Raw genomic sequence first — 16,469 nt, 5'->3', positions numbered from 1 at the left:
ACTCCATTAATGCTTTCAGTGCCACGTCTCCTGTGGCCTCAGCATGTTAATGCCCACATTCTCCATCAGTCACCCTCCACCACATGACACTCCATCTTAAACCGGAGCCACAGGCAACAGCACAGGGAAGAGGGAAGTAGCAGAAATGATACTGTTTTTGAACTAGGCAGGCCTTTACACAGAGTAACACTATGAGCATACAGGATTATACAACAGGCAAGAGTTCATACGCTAAGTGAGCTATTTTAGAATTTACATACAGCACATTTTATTAAACATGTACTGCATTATTAAAGCATGTTTCATTCCAAAACATTACACTTGAATGGGCCATTCAAGGATACTGGGTTATGATCAATAATATATATAAAAATATGATCAAACAAATGACATTTAATGTAAAAGCTTGTAGTGCTGAACCAACAGAGAATTATCATCAGACATTTCCCTTCAGCTCTACAGTGCATTTCAGTTTTTACAGCCCACAACTTTACTTTTTTGGTTCAGTCTCGCACTCTCATCAGCATCAAAAAAGCTCTAAAAAACCCACTGTACACTACCGGATCAGCACCGAACAACAGACACAGTTTGAAACCAGCTGGTGAATAAAGTGGAGCATTTAACAACTTAAAATAAGTTAACACCTCACAACTGGCTGTCTAGTTATTGAGAGTCTTGAAGTTGTTGTGGTTTTCACGCTACATGACTGTTATGTGATCCACAAGTCAACTTACAGAAACACTGTGTGCAGAAGTCCACCTTTCATATTTTCCTTCCCTCTTTTTTCTTGTTTCTGTCTCGCCAAAAAAATCATTTAATGAAGGTTTAATTTCAGACCTGGTTGACTGGAAACACCTGTGGTGGTAAAGACTAGAGCATTTTAAAATTTAAAGCTATACAGAATTTTCCTCAAAAACAATGTACAACTCAGACAAAAGCAATCCTTCTCAGTCATCATGGACCCTGCCCTCTCCCTATATTTTGTTATTGTGCTGCGTTTTGGATGTTTCTGTGCACAGTATGCAGTTGGTTGATAGGGAATTTATAAAAAGGTAGCAACAAGGTACCAGACGGTAAGAAAGACACATCCCAGAGGATGCTATGACAAATACAGGCACAACACAAAAGACGCAACTATGGCAAGGCGAAGCAGCAAGCCGACTGAATCTGTGGTTGATTTTCACTTTCACTTTCTCAGGTGATACTGTTTACAAACAGTAAATGACAACTGCTGCATAAATGACGCTTGTGTCGACCGCTGGGGGCAACAAGCGCATCCTGAGTGGCTACTTGGTTAGCAACAAGAAGGGCCTCCTTGTACCGGTTTACAGTGCAGCCAAACAAACTGAGCTGAATGGAATCACTGCGTCATGCTGTTTCAAAAACGAAGACTAAAGAAGACATCAACAACAAACCAGACATGGTAATACTGTCTGTAGGTACCCGGCTGAATCCCGTGTGGGTAAGGCAGAGTGTCACAATGTAAAAGAAAAGAATAGACAATTATAGGATGCAAATATACGAACTGTTTGAGGCAATGAGAAACACAATCAAAATGACAATTTAAAGTTGATTTTGCTTTTCTGCTTAACTTGACTTTGATTCTGAAACCTAGTCATTTTACACTGTGGCGTTAGGCCCACTAGTTAAGACTGCAGACAGAAACATACCTAAAAGTCTGTTGAAGGCACTGAGAGTCTCACACACACACACACACACACACACACACACACACTTACACATGCACACAAAAAGGGAAGACAGCACTTAAAAAAGAAACAGGAGCTGACAAGACGGTTCTGATTATTTGCGACGTGAGAGGAGGGATGTCACCTGGGAAGTGTGTTACGGCTGGGAAATCTGGAAACAGTAAAAAAAGAAGAGAAAAAAAACAGGGAACATCAGAGGTAGGCGGGTATGAAAGTTGGCTGGTGTGACCTCCGGCCTCCCTCCCTCTTGGCTGCTCCCTTTGAGCCGCTAAAAGGCGTGCGGTGTGAGAAGCCAGAAGACAGCTGTCCCCCCCCCTCTCCTCCTCTGGGCTCTCTCTGGGAAACTGAGGTCCCCTTTCTCAACTCGCTTTTAAATGCTATGGGGTCAGGAGGAGCCGGGGCCCAGTTGAGGCGGTCCAGCCGGGGATAGAATTTCACTGCTTTACACGGCCAGTCTGGACTGGTGTGTGTGTGTGTGTGTGTGTGTGTGTGTGTGTGTGTGTGTGTGTGTGTGTGTGTGTGTGTGTGTGTGTCGATGAGAGGGAAAGAAAGGGGAGCTGCTGTTGTCTATCTATTAGCAACACAAATAAAAGGAGGAACTCGCTGTAATGATCACAAAAACATTCTCTCTGCCACCGCAAACTTGCACACACCTCTCATCTCACTCAAATACACCAGATTCTGCATTTACACTCACGGTCAATGTTGCACAGCAGCTACTGTTGCTGTCAGGAGAGGATAGAAAACTTTAGCAAGCAGGACTTCAGTCTGCTGGGAATAACACAGTAAATCCAGTGATACGATGACAACATCCATTTGTTTAAAAAAAAAACAAAAATCACATAAGCAGATGCCTTTACTCAACTTGCTTTGCTCTGGGGCCAACTAGATTTTAGGGTATTTCTAGGATTTTAAGACATGTTCGGGCTAGATTGTTTCTAGGCTTTTAGGACGTTTCTAAGACTGTGTAATGTTTCCAGGATTTTAGGACATTTGAAAGATTTTAGTGCATTTCTTGCATTTTAAGACAGGATGTCGCTAAAAGGCCTAACTATGAGTGGCACAAAGGCAAAGTTAATAAGGGGTTGTGGTCAGGTTTAGGTGACAAACTACTTGGTTATGATTAAGAAGAATTTGCAGATGTTGCTAAAAAAACAAAAAAACCACCCAGTCTCGAGTGGCACAAATGCAGCAGCCAATGTTGTTGTTTGTTAGTCTTGAACACCAATTCTTGGTTCACCCTGGTGGACTCACGCTCTTTAAACTGCGTCTGTTGCCCTGAGCCTCTAATAATGACACAGCAGTAATTATATTGGAGTCTGTCAAAAGCCTGGTGGTCTTACACAAACCCTAAATGGCATCATTATCAGGATGCCAGGGGATCCTGCCAAAGTGGCTTATTTTGACGCCCTGGTAGCGAGACCAGGTTGGAGATGTGGATGCCTACTATGGGTAGATTACTAAGGAGGCATACCAGACACAGACCCTGGGGCGTTGTCAGAGGCGCCCCTAGCCTTCACCAGGCAAAAAATGACTCTTATTAACACGTACTGATCAGAAAGAGACTCAAAATGACCACAAAGAGATGCTAAGAAACAGCAAAGAGACACAAAAATAAGTAAAACAGGCAAAACAACTACAAAGGGCCCTAAAAGAGCCACAAGAAGACACAAAATTATCCTAAAGAGAGAAAAATGACTACAAAGAGACCCAAAGTAACCAAGAAAATGCAAAATTAAGACACAAATCAACAAAAAAGTGCAAAACCACCATGATGTCTGTCTCACTTGCATGCAGGAGAGGTGGTGGGGCCTTTTGTATATCTGCACCCATGGGCTTACTGTGTCATAATCCACCCATGGTCACGAGAGTTGCAGAGATGCTAAGGATTCACAGCTTTGACCATTGTTTCTATTGATTATGATAACAAAGCACTTTGCAAGTTAATTGTGAGATCTCTGATCCGTGAATGCGGCCACATCTGCACAGAGGTCCTGTGCAAAAATAACAAGCATTCAGGCGATCAGGTTGTATACAGGCCAATAGATTGTGTAAACCACTTAATTAAACTGTAAGAACAATAGGTCAAAGAAAACTAGGAAATCACTGAGTTAACTGTGATGGATGGTGGATATTTATGCTCATAGTTAAGACGATAAATTAACTAAGATGAAGAACTCAACTTTGAGGTCAACATGGATGATAAGTGCTCAGCAAAATGGAAATTTTGCCATCTGTGGAACATCTAAGGGTAAACTGTTTAATGTAACCCAACGCTCCAGGAACAGTTACTAAATGGACTTTTTTAGTAAATTGTTTTGTTAAATCATTTCACCATTAGCCTTCATTTCCTTTTCCTAATAAGTTGACAAAACTGAAGGTTTGTTTAAAACCTGTATAATCTTTTGACTGCTCCTGTTTAGCATTCATTGGACTTCTATAAAGTGATGTTGATTTTCCAAGATCATTACCACTAGAAACGACAGCCAAAACCACAAAAATAAACTGGAATTATCCTCAGATGCCTTGCCCAAGTGAGAAGAAACCAGAACGAAGAGGCTGATCCATATCAGACTGCCCCTTTGTCTCGAAGTTCAATCATGCATTAGGACTCGCAGTGATTAGAAGTCCGGCACCAACCTTCATCGACCAGGAGCTCGGGGCCTCATGCTCAATACTCTTTGTCTGTCCAGCAGGCCGTGAGTTAATGTGCTGAACAGTAGAGCAGGAGGGAGAAGAGAAGCCTGCATCAGATTGATCCGCTGCATCTCAGCGGACCGCAGGAAGCAAGCAAACACTTCTGTGCTGTAAATTACACCTCTTTATCCACCAAGCTCAAGTCCCAGGTACACACACACACACACACACACACACACACACACACAGTCAGACTACACTACATTGACTTACATTAATTTCCTGGAGACTGAACTTAACCCTTAAAGGAACTTGAAAGGCTCAGTGTGCAGCATTTATGGGGATATTTTGGCAGAAATGGAATAAAGTATAACAAGTATGGGTTTTTTAGGTGTATAATCACCTGAAAACAACAGTCATTGTGTTTCTGTTATCTTAGAATAATCTGTTAATATCTACACAGGGAGCGACCCTTCGTCCATGGAGTCTGCCATGTTGCACCACCATGTTTTTACAAAAACTCAGAACTAACAAACTAAACACTGGCTCTTAATCATTTTCACATCTGCAGCCACTGTTAGCAGCACCTCCAGCACAATAACATCATCTTTATTTCACTACAGGTGAGTTGATGATCGCTAACATAAGATGGGGGGAAAAAGTGGATATATTGATTTCTGTTATCAGCAAAATGTGTTGTTATGAACCTATATATAAACATGTCGATATGTATCACCACTATAGCTGACTCTGACAATACTTATCTAAACTCTTAACTCCACTGTGGTAGTTTACCACACAAAACACACACACGATTTAAAAACAAACAAACAAACAAACAAAACAAAAAAACACAAAAACGTTTAAGGCCTGACAGTAGCTAGGACGTTGTGTAACCGACAGTATCGTTTTCCCCAGCAGAGCAAGTAAAGACTAAAACAAAACTTACAGTTCAGCGTCAGTCCAGAAGAAACAGTCCGAGGTCCAAAACATGAGACCGGACGGCGGCTCCCTCCGGTCTGCAATGGCGTCCTCTGCTCCAACGATTCAGTGAGGTTAGCCTCGGTTTAGCGCACAACTTTTAACGTTTTCACCTGAAACTAAGCAACAAATGAGCGGTATTATCCACAGCTACAGTCCGGTTACTCAAACTTTCACTTGGCTATCTGTCGTTGTGTTTCTCAGTATTTCTCTTGCTCTGTTTTCGTCTCTCCTTCCGACTTTAATTTCACTTCCGTGTCTCTGCGCACGGTTGTCTCCCCGCCCTCTCACCTGCTCTTCCTTAATTACAGCCAATCACCACAGGTATCCTGATCGATGCCTACATTAACCAATCACAGAAAAGAAGCTCAAAATCAGAATAATCTGTGTTTGTTATTTAGTTTATCCCATGGTTTTCTCACAATATTATTTAGAGTTGTTTATTTTACTCATTCAACTATTTACATTTTACATTGTTAGTGAATAAATGATTCTAATCGCTCAGTTAACCATGTTTTCTTTCTTAATTAAAGTCAGTTAATTTCATTTTAATTTCCTTTTTGAAGTCTTTTCACCCACTTTATAAAGAACCAAACCGTTTTACTTTTTACACCGTGGCTACATTTTAACACAAGTCTTTCCCCTAAAATTAATAAATTTAAGTTAACAAGAGACCGCTGAAACTCCAGCTCTGGATTTCTTTTAGTTAGGTAAGGTTAAGTTAGTTCTACGCAAAATTACAGCCTTTTGCTTTTCATTCTTTTATCTTTTTCTTCTGTTTTTTTTCTTTTTCATTTTCTTAAACATATTTTTAATTTATGATTCATCAATTAAATGTGCAACAAGTTCAAAAAAGGTATGGTTCTGTACACAATGTCAGATAAGCATGCACAAGTCTATGCAGGTTTTTTGCAGGTTTACATATTTGTTTTGGTATGCTTATTTTTGTCATGCTGATACACATGTTCGTATTTCCAAAAATTAATAAATAAACAACATTTCTAAAAAAAGGAAGGCAAGTCCCCACAACATGACTTATTATGCATGTGTGTAAACACACACACACACACACACAGAGAGAGAGAGAGAGAGAGAGAGACAGTCTCTACATTTATTATTTCTAGAGCTAGTTTATTATCACTGTTATTGTTTTTTTTCTTCAGTTTTGCACAATGAACCCTAAAACAATACAAACCACTAAAAATGGTCTATTTTGCCTTTTAACACACATACATACACACATACAGTACACACTGTATATGTAGATATGTATACAGATTTACACCTTGGTCTAGAGAGAGTGTAGAAACATAACTTTGTGGAAACATACAGTAGTGATCCCTGACAATGCTCTGAGAACGCTTATTAAATCATCTCATATCGACCTGAATTAAACTGCAGGAGAAACCGTAAGAGCAGACGGAGGCAGTGACCTCAGTAGACAGACACACAAGACAGACAGACAGACAGACAGACAGACAGGCAGACGGACAGATGTGTGATCATGGGTTGGCTGTACAGATTTATACTCCCTTTATTCCAACTGGTCAACCAGTTGATCAAACGAAGGTAATACTATGAATTAAGCTTGTTTTGTGATATTAAACAAGTAGTTTACGCAGCTGGTAATGCATATTGTTTTTGGTTTCAAGGTTGGCACCACATTTGAACCCTGTATGATTTAAAATAATGAGACTGCATAGATAAAATAGAAGTTTTAATCATTTTTAATGAACCGTGTTATTGGTAAAAGCAACTCTATCGAGGTGAGAATGAAATGGTCGGCAGTTGTTCTTTTGCCCTTTGTTGTGGTCATATTTTCTACTGGAAGAGAATGATTCTTTCAAAATAAAATTCTGGAAAAGAAAAGACTAAGTATATAAATATCATTTATATACACTATAGTGTATATAAATGACATTTATATACACTATCAAATGATAGTGAATTTTCCAAATGATAGTGAATTTTTAGCCTGATTTTCTTGAGTGAAGTTCTGGTTAATAACGCAAGTAAAGTTGTTTTTTTTTAAACAGAGCCAGCACCTTGACAACAATATTTCTCACCCAATGTCTGCCAAAGTTAGAGCAGCTTTGGTGATTTCACATAAGAGATTTCTGCTTTTTTTAAATTTCCGGCCCGATCATTGCTTGGAGATGATGTCATGTACATCCTTGCACAAATCAGGATTTTGGGAATCCTGGCCTGATAGAAACAGAAGCTATGGTGCCAGCCAGAGAATAGAGCTTCTTATTATTATGTTTTTTTTTCCTTCCTTTATTTTTTTTGTTTCTTTTTTAATCAGAAATATGTAATTTTACAGAGTAATACTTGGGCTTTAAAACCAGGGGCTTTAAACTCAGTAATGGACATTAAACTTTACTACTGGGTGAGTCTTAAGTTTTGCAGTTGAAGATTAAAAAAAATCCACAAAACCTTGTTCAAATTAAACATTTCTGATCCAGTTTTATGAAGAAACCAAAGTTCAGTTTAAACAATGAAAACTATTCTCATACCAGTAATTCAATTTTATGCATATGTGTAAAATTCTTGATGCAAACCAGCAACAACAGGCAAGAGCAGATAAAATGTTCTTACACCTACATGTTTTCATACAGCAACAGTATGTCAGCATAATTTTGCCTTTAAGAGTAGAGTAAATAATCTTTTTCCTGCAGCACTGCAGGATCGAAGCTCAGACTGTGAAACATAAACGTGGTGCTCTACACAGAAGATTTCACAATGCACGTCTCTGTTAGCAGGCTTAAACCATGACGTTTTTACTGACATGCTGTTATCGACTTTTACGTTTGACTCGAACCTCACAGGACAGGTGTGAGGGGTCGATCACCTGCGCAGTAGATTCTACTCTTTTCTTATTTCAGTGGCCAAATTACAACCGAGCGGCTGAAGACTGTGTTGACAACATCGATACACAACAAACATTCTCCTCAAGCAAAGATGGTTTGTGAAGGAAAATGAAGACAACTTGTCACTCTTAATGGGTAACAGCGCTGACAGAACCTCACCCCCGAGTCACTCATGTGAGGATGAATGGTGGGAACAGGATGAGGATGTTGTGATCATCAGGCATCAGCGAGGGCAAGACAGGTTCAGATTTGTCAGTGGAAAAAGGTCACTTGACCTATTCTCATCAATAGACACCATCAAGACAGATTGACCGACAATGTGAGACGGGACCATCAATAGTCACCATATTGAGATCACAACATTATTCTGCCATTATTTGGCTAAATATCACAGTGCTACCATCACAAGTCCAATAATGATTAACTAACACTTTTCATTTCAGCTTAAATAACACATTAGCTTTTCGTTCTCATGCAGATCTACTGTAGGTTTCTCTCTGCCTACTACCGTTAAACACATTGGATTCAATCTGCTTTCTTGACAGGGGTATATAAAATATAATACTGATCTCAAACATTAAAGTACATTTACATTAAATCACCATTTGACAAGAGTATAAATCTTGGAAAATCTTTAAACTCAGCATTATTTGACATGTACAGTCATCGGGGTCTCAGAGCAGAACACCAGAGAGATAAATGCATCGGAAATGTAATCAATTCACAATCATATCGGATGATCATGTGGTGCCACAACGATCAATACCACATAATGCAAAGAACATTTCAAGCAGAGGCTGGTTGCATCAGTCTTTGGATTTTTCGAGAAACCAGAACGAGAATATTTCAGGTTACTCAAAACACCCCGGCAAAATCAACCATTGAGTTACAGCATTGTACTTAATAGACAATATACAGTGGGACATATCAGTTTAATTAATGGTGTCCTGACTTGACGTGGTTACCTGTGTTCAGTTAATGCATAAGACAGAGAACTGCACAGACACAAAGTCGTTACAGTTAACGCCATATACTGGCGTTGCACAACAAATCCTGCACATGCCCAGTCCAGTCCAGGACGCCTTCTTTGCAAAAACCTGAGAAAAATTATGAAGGAATTACAGCTGCAAGTAATGATTCCTAACATTTCTTAGATAAATTTAGTCGGCTGTTTTCTCAGTTAATCGATTATTAGTTTGGTCTTTAAAATGTCAGAAGAATCACAATTTCCTGAAGCACAAGATAACTTCTTTCAGGGTCTTTTCACACTTCTCACCTGGTCCAGACATCCACACTTTTCAGTTTAGTCTGAGCCAAAAAGTCAGACAAAATGGTTTGAATCAAACTGAATCATGGTTCGATGATTCTTTTCTGGTGTGAAAGCATTTTTTGGATGGTTCAGACCAAAGAAAATAAAACATTTTGTCATAGTTTTTATTATCAAGGTCCGCTTTTATCTTTTAATTGTCTTTGTCATGGAAAAAGGCCTTTGATGAACATTTTTAACACTAGTTCAGACTTTTGGAGCAATTACAGTAAGTTTTGGCATGCCATTGGTATTCTTTATGACAGGAGCAGTGAAGCGACTAATGTGTAGTGTGTGTGGGGTTGAATGACAGAGAGAATGAAGGTGTCTGTGCTCAGAGCAGACAGGTGTTAGTGAGCGGAGCAGAGGAAAAACTCATAAAAAATAGACAATTTTCAATTATTTTCCAAAAAGGAAGAGAGAAAGGGGATACGAAAGGACTGAAGAGCAGCTCACATAGGTGATGACGACAAGATGTAGGTGGTTTGTCATGTAAAGCTCACTCGCTTAATTGCAGTGTGAAACCAAAACCAGCTGGATCAAATGTTACAAAAACATGACCCTCTGTTCGGACCACAGAATGAAATTAATGGAAGTAGCTACATGATGTCACCTATTGGTTTGTGGACTTCCAGGCTGTAAACATGTTTATTCCTGCTTGAAAGTCGGGCGTTTTATTGGGATTTACTCACTTTACTAAAGTGGCCATTAGAGGAACTGCACTTTTATGTTGGCTCCGTCTTTCAGCCCTGAAGAATACTGCTTGGTTCAGGCTTGCAGGTGTGAAAAGGCCCTAAAACATTTATTTTGTCTATCCTGCATCCACAATATTCAGTTTATCATCACATATGATAAAAAAAATCTGCAAATGCTCTCAATTTAGAGGTTTTAACTAGCCTAGTTTATTTTTGTGCTTGAAAAATCACTTAAACGCTTAATCAATTTAACTGCCAATTGACTCACCAGTTCATTAAATAACTGTTTCAGCTATAGGATGAATATCCACATAAAATCTGGAACTACAGCCGGCATTTAGTTATGAGATTTCCTTAGCAAGACACATAACCATAGATCACTAATAAGAGTAATCCTTCACTGAGGATAAAAAACCCTAAACTCTCCTTGTGAATGAGATTTCCCTGAAGGTGTCAAAGGTTATTTTTCCACTTAAGTATTAACTTCATTTTAATGTGTAATCCTCGTTTCCATCACCCTCCAGGACACTGAGGAGGCAGTTGAACTATTTTCTGAGAAGCCGTCCCTTCATGTTTCCAGCAGAGCTGGGGACAAACTGGGGACAAATGTTAAATAGTCAACATACTGCTCACACTCTCCTATGTATGTAAATGACCAACAAAGAAGGCATCCCTTACAGCAAATATGTCTGAACTGGGCACTAAGTAGAATTTAAAGAGGAAATCCAGAAGGCCAAGTGCGGCCTGCTGATGCACATATAACAAGAGGATCAGAGAGTCCCTGAGCACACACTCTCCCTGTCCAAACGTTGGGATTCTTGAATGAAGAAAAAAGGAGACTGGCTAACTGACAGGAGCAGAGTTTGGTGATATAGCACTTCCCAAGGCTGCAAAATATATAAGACAAAAGGCTCCCTTTTTTCCCACTAAATGCAACAGAGTTACAGCGCCAGTCAGTCAGCGAGGACAGCTTTGAGGGCTCAGTTAAATCACACAAGTTCTGATATTATAAAGCAAAACAACAACCTGACCTATTAAAGTCTAATCACGTAAACATGATCGTCACTGCACCACATTCCCAGTGAATCAGGTTAAACAGTATGGCACTAAAACCTGACACATCCACTGGTGAGATGTGGGCAATTTCCTGCTGGAGGAGATTAACCCTAAATTACACCAAGGGACAGAGGAAGGAAGGAAGGAAGGAAGATAACCACACCACTTGTTTCCCCAGTGAAATTACTCTCAACAGAAGTAAATACACTGATTAAGGCTGCAGCAGCCCTGGAGAGTAAATATCACATTGGCAGTTAATAAATATACAAGCAGCAGACATTTCGTCTCAAGTATTTGTTATGCTGTTTTGACATGTACCGTTATTGTTTTTGCAACACTTGTGACATGACACTGACACCACAGCATACAATTAAATACAACAAATGGATGCAAGGAGAAAATCAGCAAACAAATAAATTTATAAGGCATAACATTACAGAATGCAAGATGGTCGCTACAATGTAAAATGCAGGTTTGCAAAACAAACAAAGATGGGAGGTGATTCTCTGCTGTGGAGACACAAACAACTCTTGTGGAATGTCGTGGAGGTCAAGAAGATGTGATGCTGTATCCAGCCAAAATAACCAAAATATACACTTATGCTGCATTCACGCAATATCTGAAAAAATGAGCGAGATGATTTAGGGCATAACATTTTTCTACGAGTTTCCTGGTCGCTAGTCCAAAGCTACAAATACTGCGGCACTTAACATGATGCTTCGTCAAAATTTGATAATTCTCAATAATTTATCAGTTATGGTTCTAGGTCCAGGCAAAACGTCATCTGTGTCTGGACCTGGAAGATGGAGATGGATGGCAAGTTAACAAGGGGGAGGGCACACCCCCGAAATAGCTGACTACATACAAGTAGTGTGTAGCTCCTTTAAAATTAGCTGAATAAACCGATATCAAAATGCCCTGTCCATCTTTGCATTGCATGCTCGGCTGCCTTATGCGAAATGGAAAAAGCTAGCTGAAAAAACGCATGCTGGGCTGAATACACTAAACTATCTGCGTGAAAATGCAATGGGACATTTTGGATTCAATAGTACGGATGTATAAACCATGGATAGAGGTAAAGGTGTTTGCTGATTTTGCAAAATGCAACGCAATGTTAACTTGTCAAGCCAATGAGGCAGCAGAGGAAAACTTCCCACATATAGCGAGCGAGCGAGCTCCGGTGAATGGAGCATGAAAAATTGTCAGAATAAGTGACAACAACACTGCAGGAGCCTATGAAGCCCTGAAGGAGTCGAAGCAATGGCTTGCCGTTGCTCTGAATATAAGTTGGAGGTGCAAGAAGCCCAAAGCAGAGCAAGGCCGAGTGTTTTTTCAAACAAGTTACATGTCTCGCTTAGTTTGTTCGCTGACACAAGAGGGAGGTTAGGAAGCGGTGAGATGGTGAATGAATGAAACAAGGTGTCAAAAATTCCAAACATGGAATTACATCTAGGAGGCCGACATCAGCGGTTTCTCCCACTTGACTGTTCATTAAATCAATCTCAACGATATCACGTGAATGCAGAATAGTTGAGGTGACGATGTGTCATGCTCCAGATTAGGAGCCAGAAACGCAAATCAATAAATTGTGTGCATGTTGGAGTTGTTTGTGCTAACCACTTTACTTTTCTTATTCATGGATAAACTTTAAACAGAGGATATCAAGTCAACACCAGTGAGAGAAAATAAAGTTAAAAGCTTGTGATATGAAAACAAGAAATTGGATGATAACCAAAGTTACACTTTCACAATCACTAGAAACTAAGCATGAACCATTTTAATAGTTAGTGCATGAGATAAAGGTCCTAAAAAGTTCTCCCTCCATTTGTGTTTTACTGTATGTGTCCCTTTCAGTCTGTCCAGCATGTGGCGACAATTGCAATATATATGTATATACATTTATATATATGTATGTATGTATTCCTCTATTGTTCGTACTCTGTATGTTTCCTTCATAAAGACCTGAGAGAAAGGCCAAAAAACAGGGTTGAGGTAGGTAACCACGATGCATTAGAGCGAATCCTGCACAGTAAGTGACGACAAGGAGAGGAGAGCCGGTGAGGGAAGCCCTGTGATTGTAGAGCCACCCAACAACCGTCTATCTCCCTCAGCCAGCTCTCCGTCTGTGGTCGTCAACAACAAGGAAAATATTAAAAACATTGTTCCTGAAGCGCTTTGACTCGTCAGTGTTGTCAGAAGGGAGAAGGCTGAGCAGCAGTTGTGGGTTTGGGAGTAAGTCAAGCATGATCAGCAACTGTCATGTCTCCTGGGCTTCGAAAGTCTGAAAGGCTACTACATCTGTTCAAAAAGGAGGCAGATACTGTGACGTGAAAACACATTGAACTAAGAGCACTGCAGCAACAAATATCCAGGATGAGGTTAGGGATACACTGCTGCTGATTTGAATGGAAGGAATAGTTTACTTAGCTGATTCGCTTTCTGGCAAAAAGTTAAAGAACGATACCACTCTGTCACATATCTCTGAGTAGTTGCCAGGGAACTAGTAGAGACAAGTTACTGCTCACAGTAAAAAAAAAAAAATAGCATCGATGTATAAATCGGCCCATGAAGCCAAAAAATCTCTTGCATCTTTGGGCAATTGCAGTACAGACTTTCAAAAGCTGAATAGCTAATTTACGGTTTAACGCTATGCTAACTTGAGTGGGAGTAAAATAATTTAATGGTGCGACTCTTCTTGACTTTTGAAATGTTATCGGATATAATGGATCAAATGCTGATAGTAAAACGGTACATTTTTGCAGGAATTGTGACAATCACAAAATGCTTGCACTAATTTACAGACATGTCTTTGACAATTTATGTCTTTGAAACAAAGTCTTGTGATGGTGGTTGTGGTTTGGCCGCTAAAAAAAATGGCTTTAATGCTCAGCACACTTCTATCTGGCTTTAAAATAATTCTGCACATAATCCCCAATTAAATGGCAAACTAGTGAAATTGTTTCTGTTTTTAAACAAGAACCACTTTTTTAAACAGCAAGCTACAGAGAGGCTACAGGCTACAAGTTTGTACGCTAAGCTGAGCTAACCATCTGCTAGCTATAGCTTCATATTAATCGTACAGACGTGAGTGTATCGATCTTCGCTTTTAGCTTTCCATCAGAGAGAAAACAGTGTGTTTCCCCGCATGCCAAAATACTCCTTTAAGTATAAAGATAAAGATAAAGACTCGGAGCAAGTGGAAACAGCTAGCCTAGCTCTATCCAGAGTCCAAAAAATTTGCATAACAGCACCTCTAAAAATTAACTTTTTGTCCAACTAACATTGAGGCTTGTGGATTCAAAAATCCACCAGCAACTCAGTACATTTCCCTTGCTTTTTTCTGTCTGGTGAATGAAAAAATCTAGTTACTTCCGATTTTTTTAAGTATTTGGCTGGTCCAACCCTGCCTCTAATGCTGCCAAAAAAAATTTAAAAAATCATCTTATCTGTTTAATTCTGTGCTCAAACACTAATTTGAATGGCAGTTTGTGATTTTAGGGGAACTAATGTGCTTTACTGTACATAGACACAATAGTGGTATCTCTAACTATCAGCAAGAAAGCAAATTAGCTTTTTTTTCTTCCCAAAAAGTCAAACTATTCCTTTCAGAGATTAAAGCGAAAATGGTACAATGTGTTGGGGAATTTTGATACATTTTCTTTTTGTTTCACAAACATCATATATGTATGAAAAACATTCAATCAATTAAACACATCTACACAAACACACACAAGTTTCAATCATACAACAATTTTACACACATATATGATGTCTGTATGTCACATAATTTTGCCTCTTGTCTAATAAAAAATAATGTATCACGTCTCGTTGAGCTGTAAATAGACCTGGACATATCATTAGCGATGCAGTGTATCTCTAATGCTCTTTTCTTCCAACTGAAGGAAAAAATATGATGTTTTGAGTGATATAAAATATAAAAATAGCTCACAATGGAACAGCATAATTCAAACATCGTCCTAACACACCGTAATTCATACAACAGTGTTATCAGTCTGTCATCTTGCATGAAGTACTGACACTGAATCTACAAACACCATATTCATCAACAGAGGGAAGCCGGGGTTTCACAGAGGGGGGAAAAGAGGGGTTTTCATTATGCAATAAACAGACAAACAACAACAACAACAGCGACAACATTAACATTGTTATCTTGAGGTAGAACATTAACTTCAGCATTTGGAAGTGCTTTATGTTGGATACTCGTTTCTTTTTTTTTTTTTCATTTTGCTTTGACAAGCAGGAGAAGAGAGACGATTCTTGACATCTGAGGTAGTGCGGCACCTGATCTTGTAATTTTCAAACGTATCAGTTCCTCCGCATGTAAAGTAATTGTGAGCACAGGGGAAGGTTAAGTCCCTAAAAGCTTCCCGCAACACATTCATTCCGGCTGAGGTAGGTTTTTGTTGAATCTTAAGGTTCACACAGCACAAGTCTAGTGCCTGTATGAAGGCCGAGAACTCATAAAAAAAAATGTTGATATCACTGAAACAAAGTCCTGAGACAGAAGGCTGAGGTCTTCTGTGAGCGAGAAGTTGGAATCATTGGTAGGTGAGAGCAGGCAGCAGGAGTCTTTGACATCCACAGAAAAGTAGAGATAAGACCAATAACTTATAACCACTTTGACATACAGTATAGTTGATAAAGATATATATGTATATATATATTTATAAACTTAAAAATAAAATCATCATTGTATAACAAGGACATTATGGGGCCTCTATTCTGTGTGCTGCCCAACACCAGAAAATTAACAAAAGACCAAATTGTAAAAATAAAGAGCGTTTAAGTGGCCTTCTGGGTAGAAACAGCTGTCCATCAGAAGAGAGCTCTCCCGAACCTCAGGCCACAAACACTGCGATACACGGTCCTAGATCCTCTAGAACTCCTTAACTTACCAATAAAAAAAAATCTTTGCACAAAACGAAAAACTACTTTGAAAGGAAACACTTGTCAACCTGAGTGAGAGAAGAGTCTAAGTGGACACTGTGAACAGTGTCGTGTGAATTGGCCTTCATACATGATCAGCCTTGGTCCTGCCGACCCACTCCTGCTGCAGGAGGCTCCTGGAACTGCGTCTCCCGCTCCAACGCAAACTCGTCCAGCGGTATCGTAGACAGCTGGGTGTTGTTCAGTGCGAAGGAGTCGGACTAAAAACACATACATAATTAAAGAGTTAGAAAGACGGTACACTTGA

General features: G+C 39.5%; 1 protein-coding gene and 1 long non-coding RNA gene across 2 annotated transcripts in view; both read right to left on the bottom strand.

Annotated features, from left to right (window-relative positions):
- Positions 1-5,591, bottom strand: part of LOC148190398 (uncharacterized) — a 48,357-nt gene extending 42,766 nt beyond the window's left edge. The window contains exon 1 of the long non-coding RNA XR_015777453.1: positions 5,296-5,591. This is a non-coding gene — a long non-coding RNA (uncharacterized LOC148190398). The remainder of the gene's footprint in view (positions 1-5,295) is intronic.
- A 6,066-nt stretch (positions 5,592-11,657) lies between these two features.
- The window catches only part of igdcc3 (immunoglobulin superfamily, DCC subclass, member 3), a 73,280-nt gene continuing 68,468 nt past the window's right edge, over positions 11,658-16,469 (bottom strand). Inside the window, exon 14 of the mRNA XM_042488616.2 lies at positions 11,658-16,422. Coding sequence (XP_042344550.1) covers positions 16,297-16,422 — 126 coding nt within the window. The 3' untranslated portion in view covers positions 11,658-16,296. The remainder of the gene's footprint in view (positions 16,423-16,469) is intronic.

The sequence above is a fragment of the Plectropomus leopardus genome, chromosome 1 (assembly GCF_026936395.1).
Source record: "Plectropomus leopardus strain MGB_pleo_1.0 chromosome 1, ASM2693639v1, whole genome shotgun sequence".
Taxonomy (NCBI): Eukaryota; Metazoa; Chordata; class Actinopteri; order Perciformes; family Serranidae; genus Plectropomus; species Plectropomus leopardus.
This window is presented reverse-complemented; position numbering and strand designations above follow the sequence as displayed.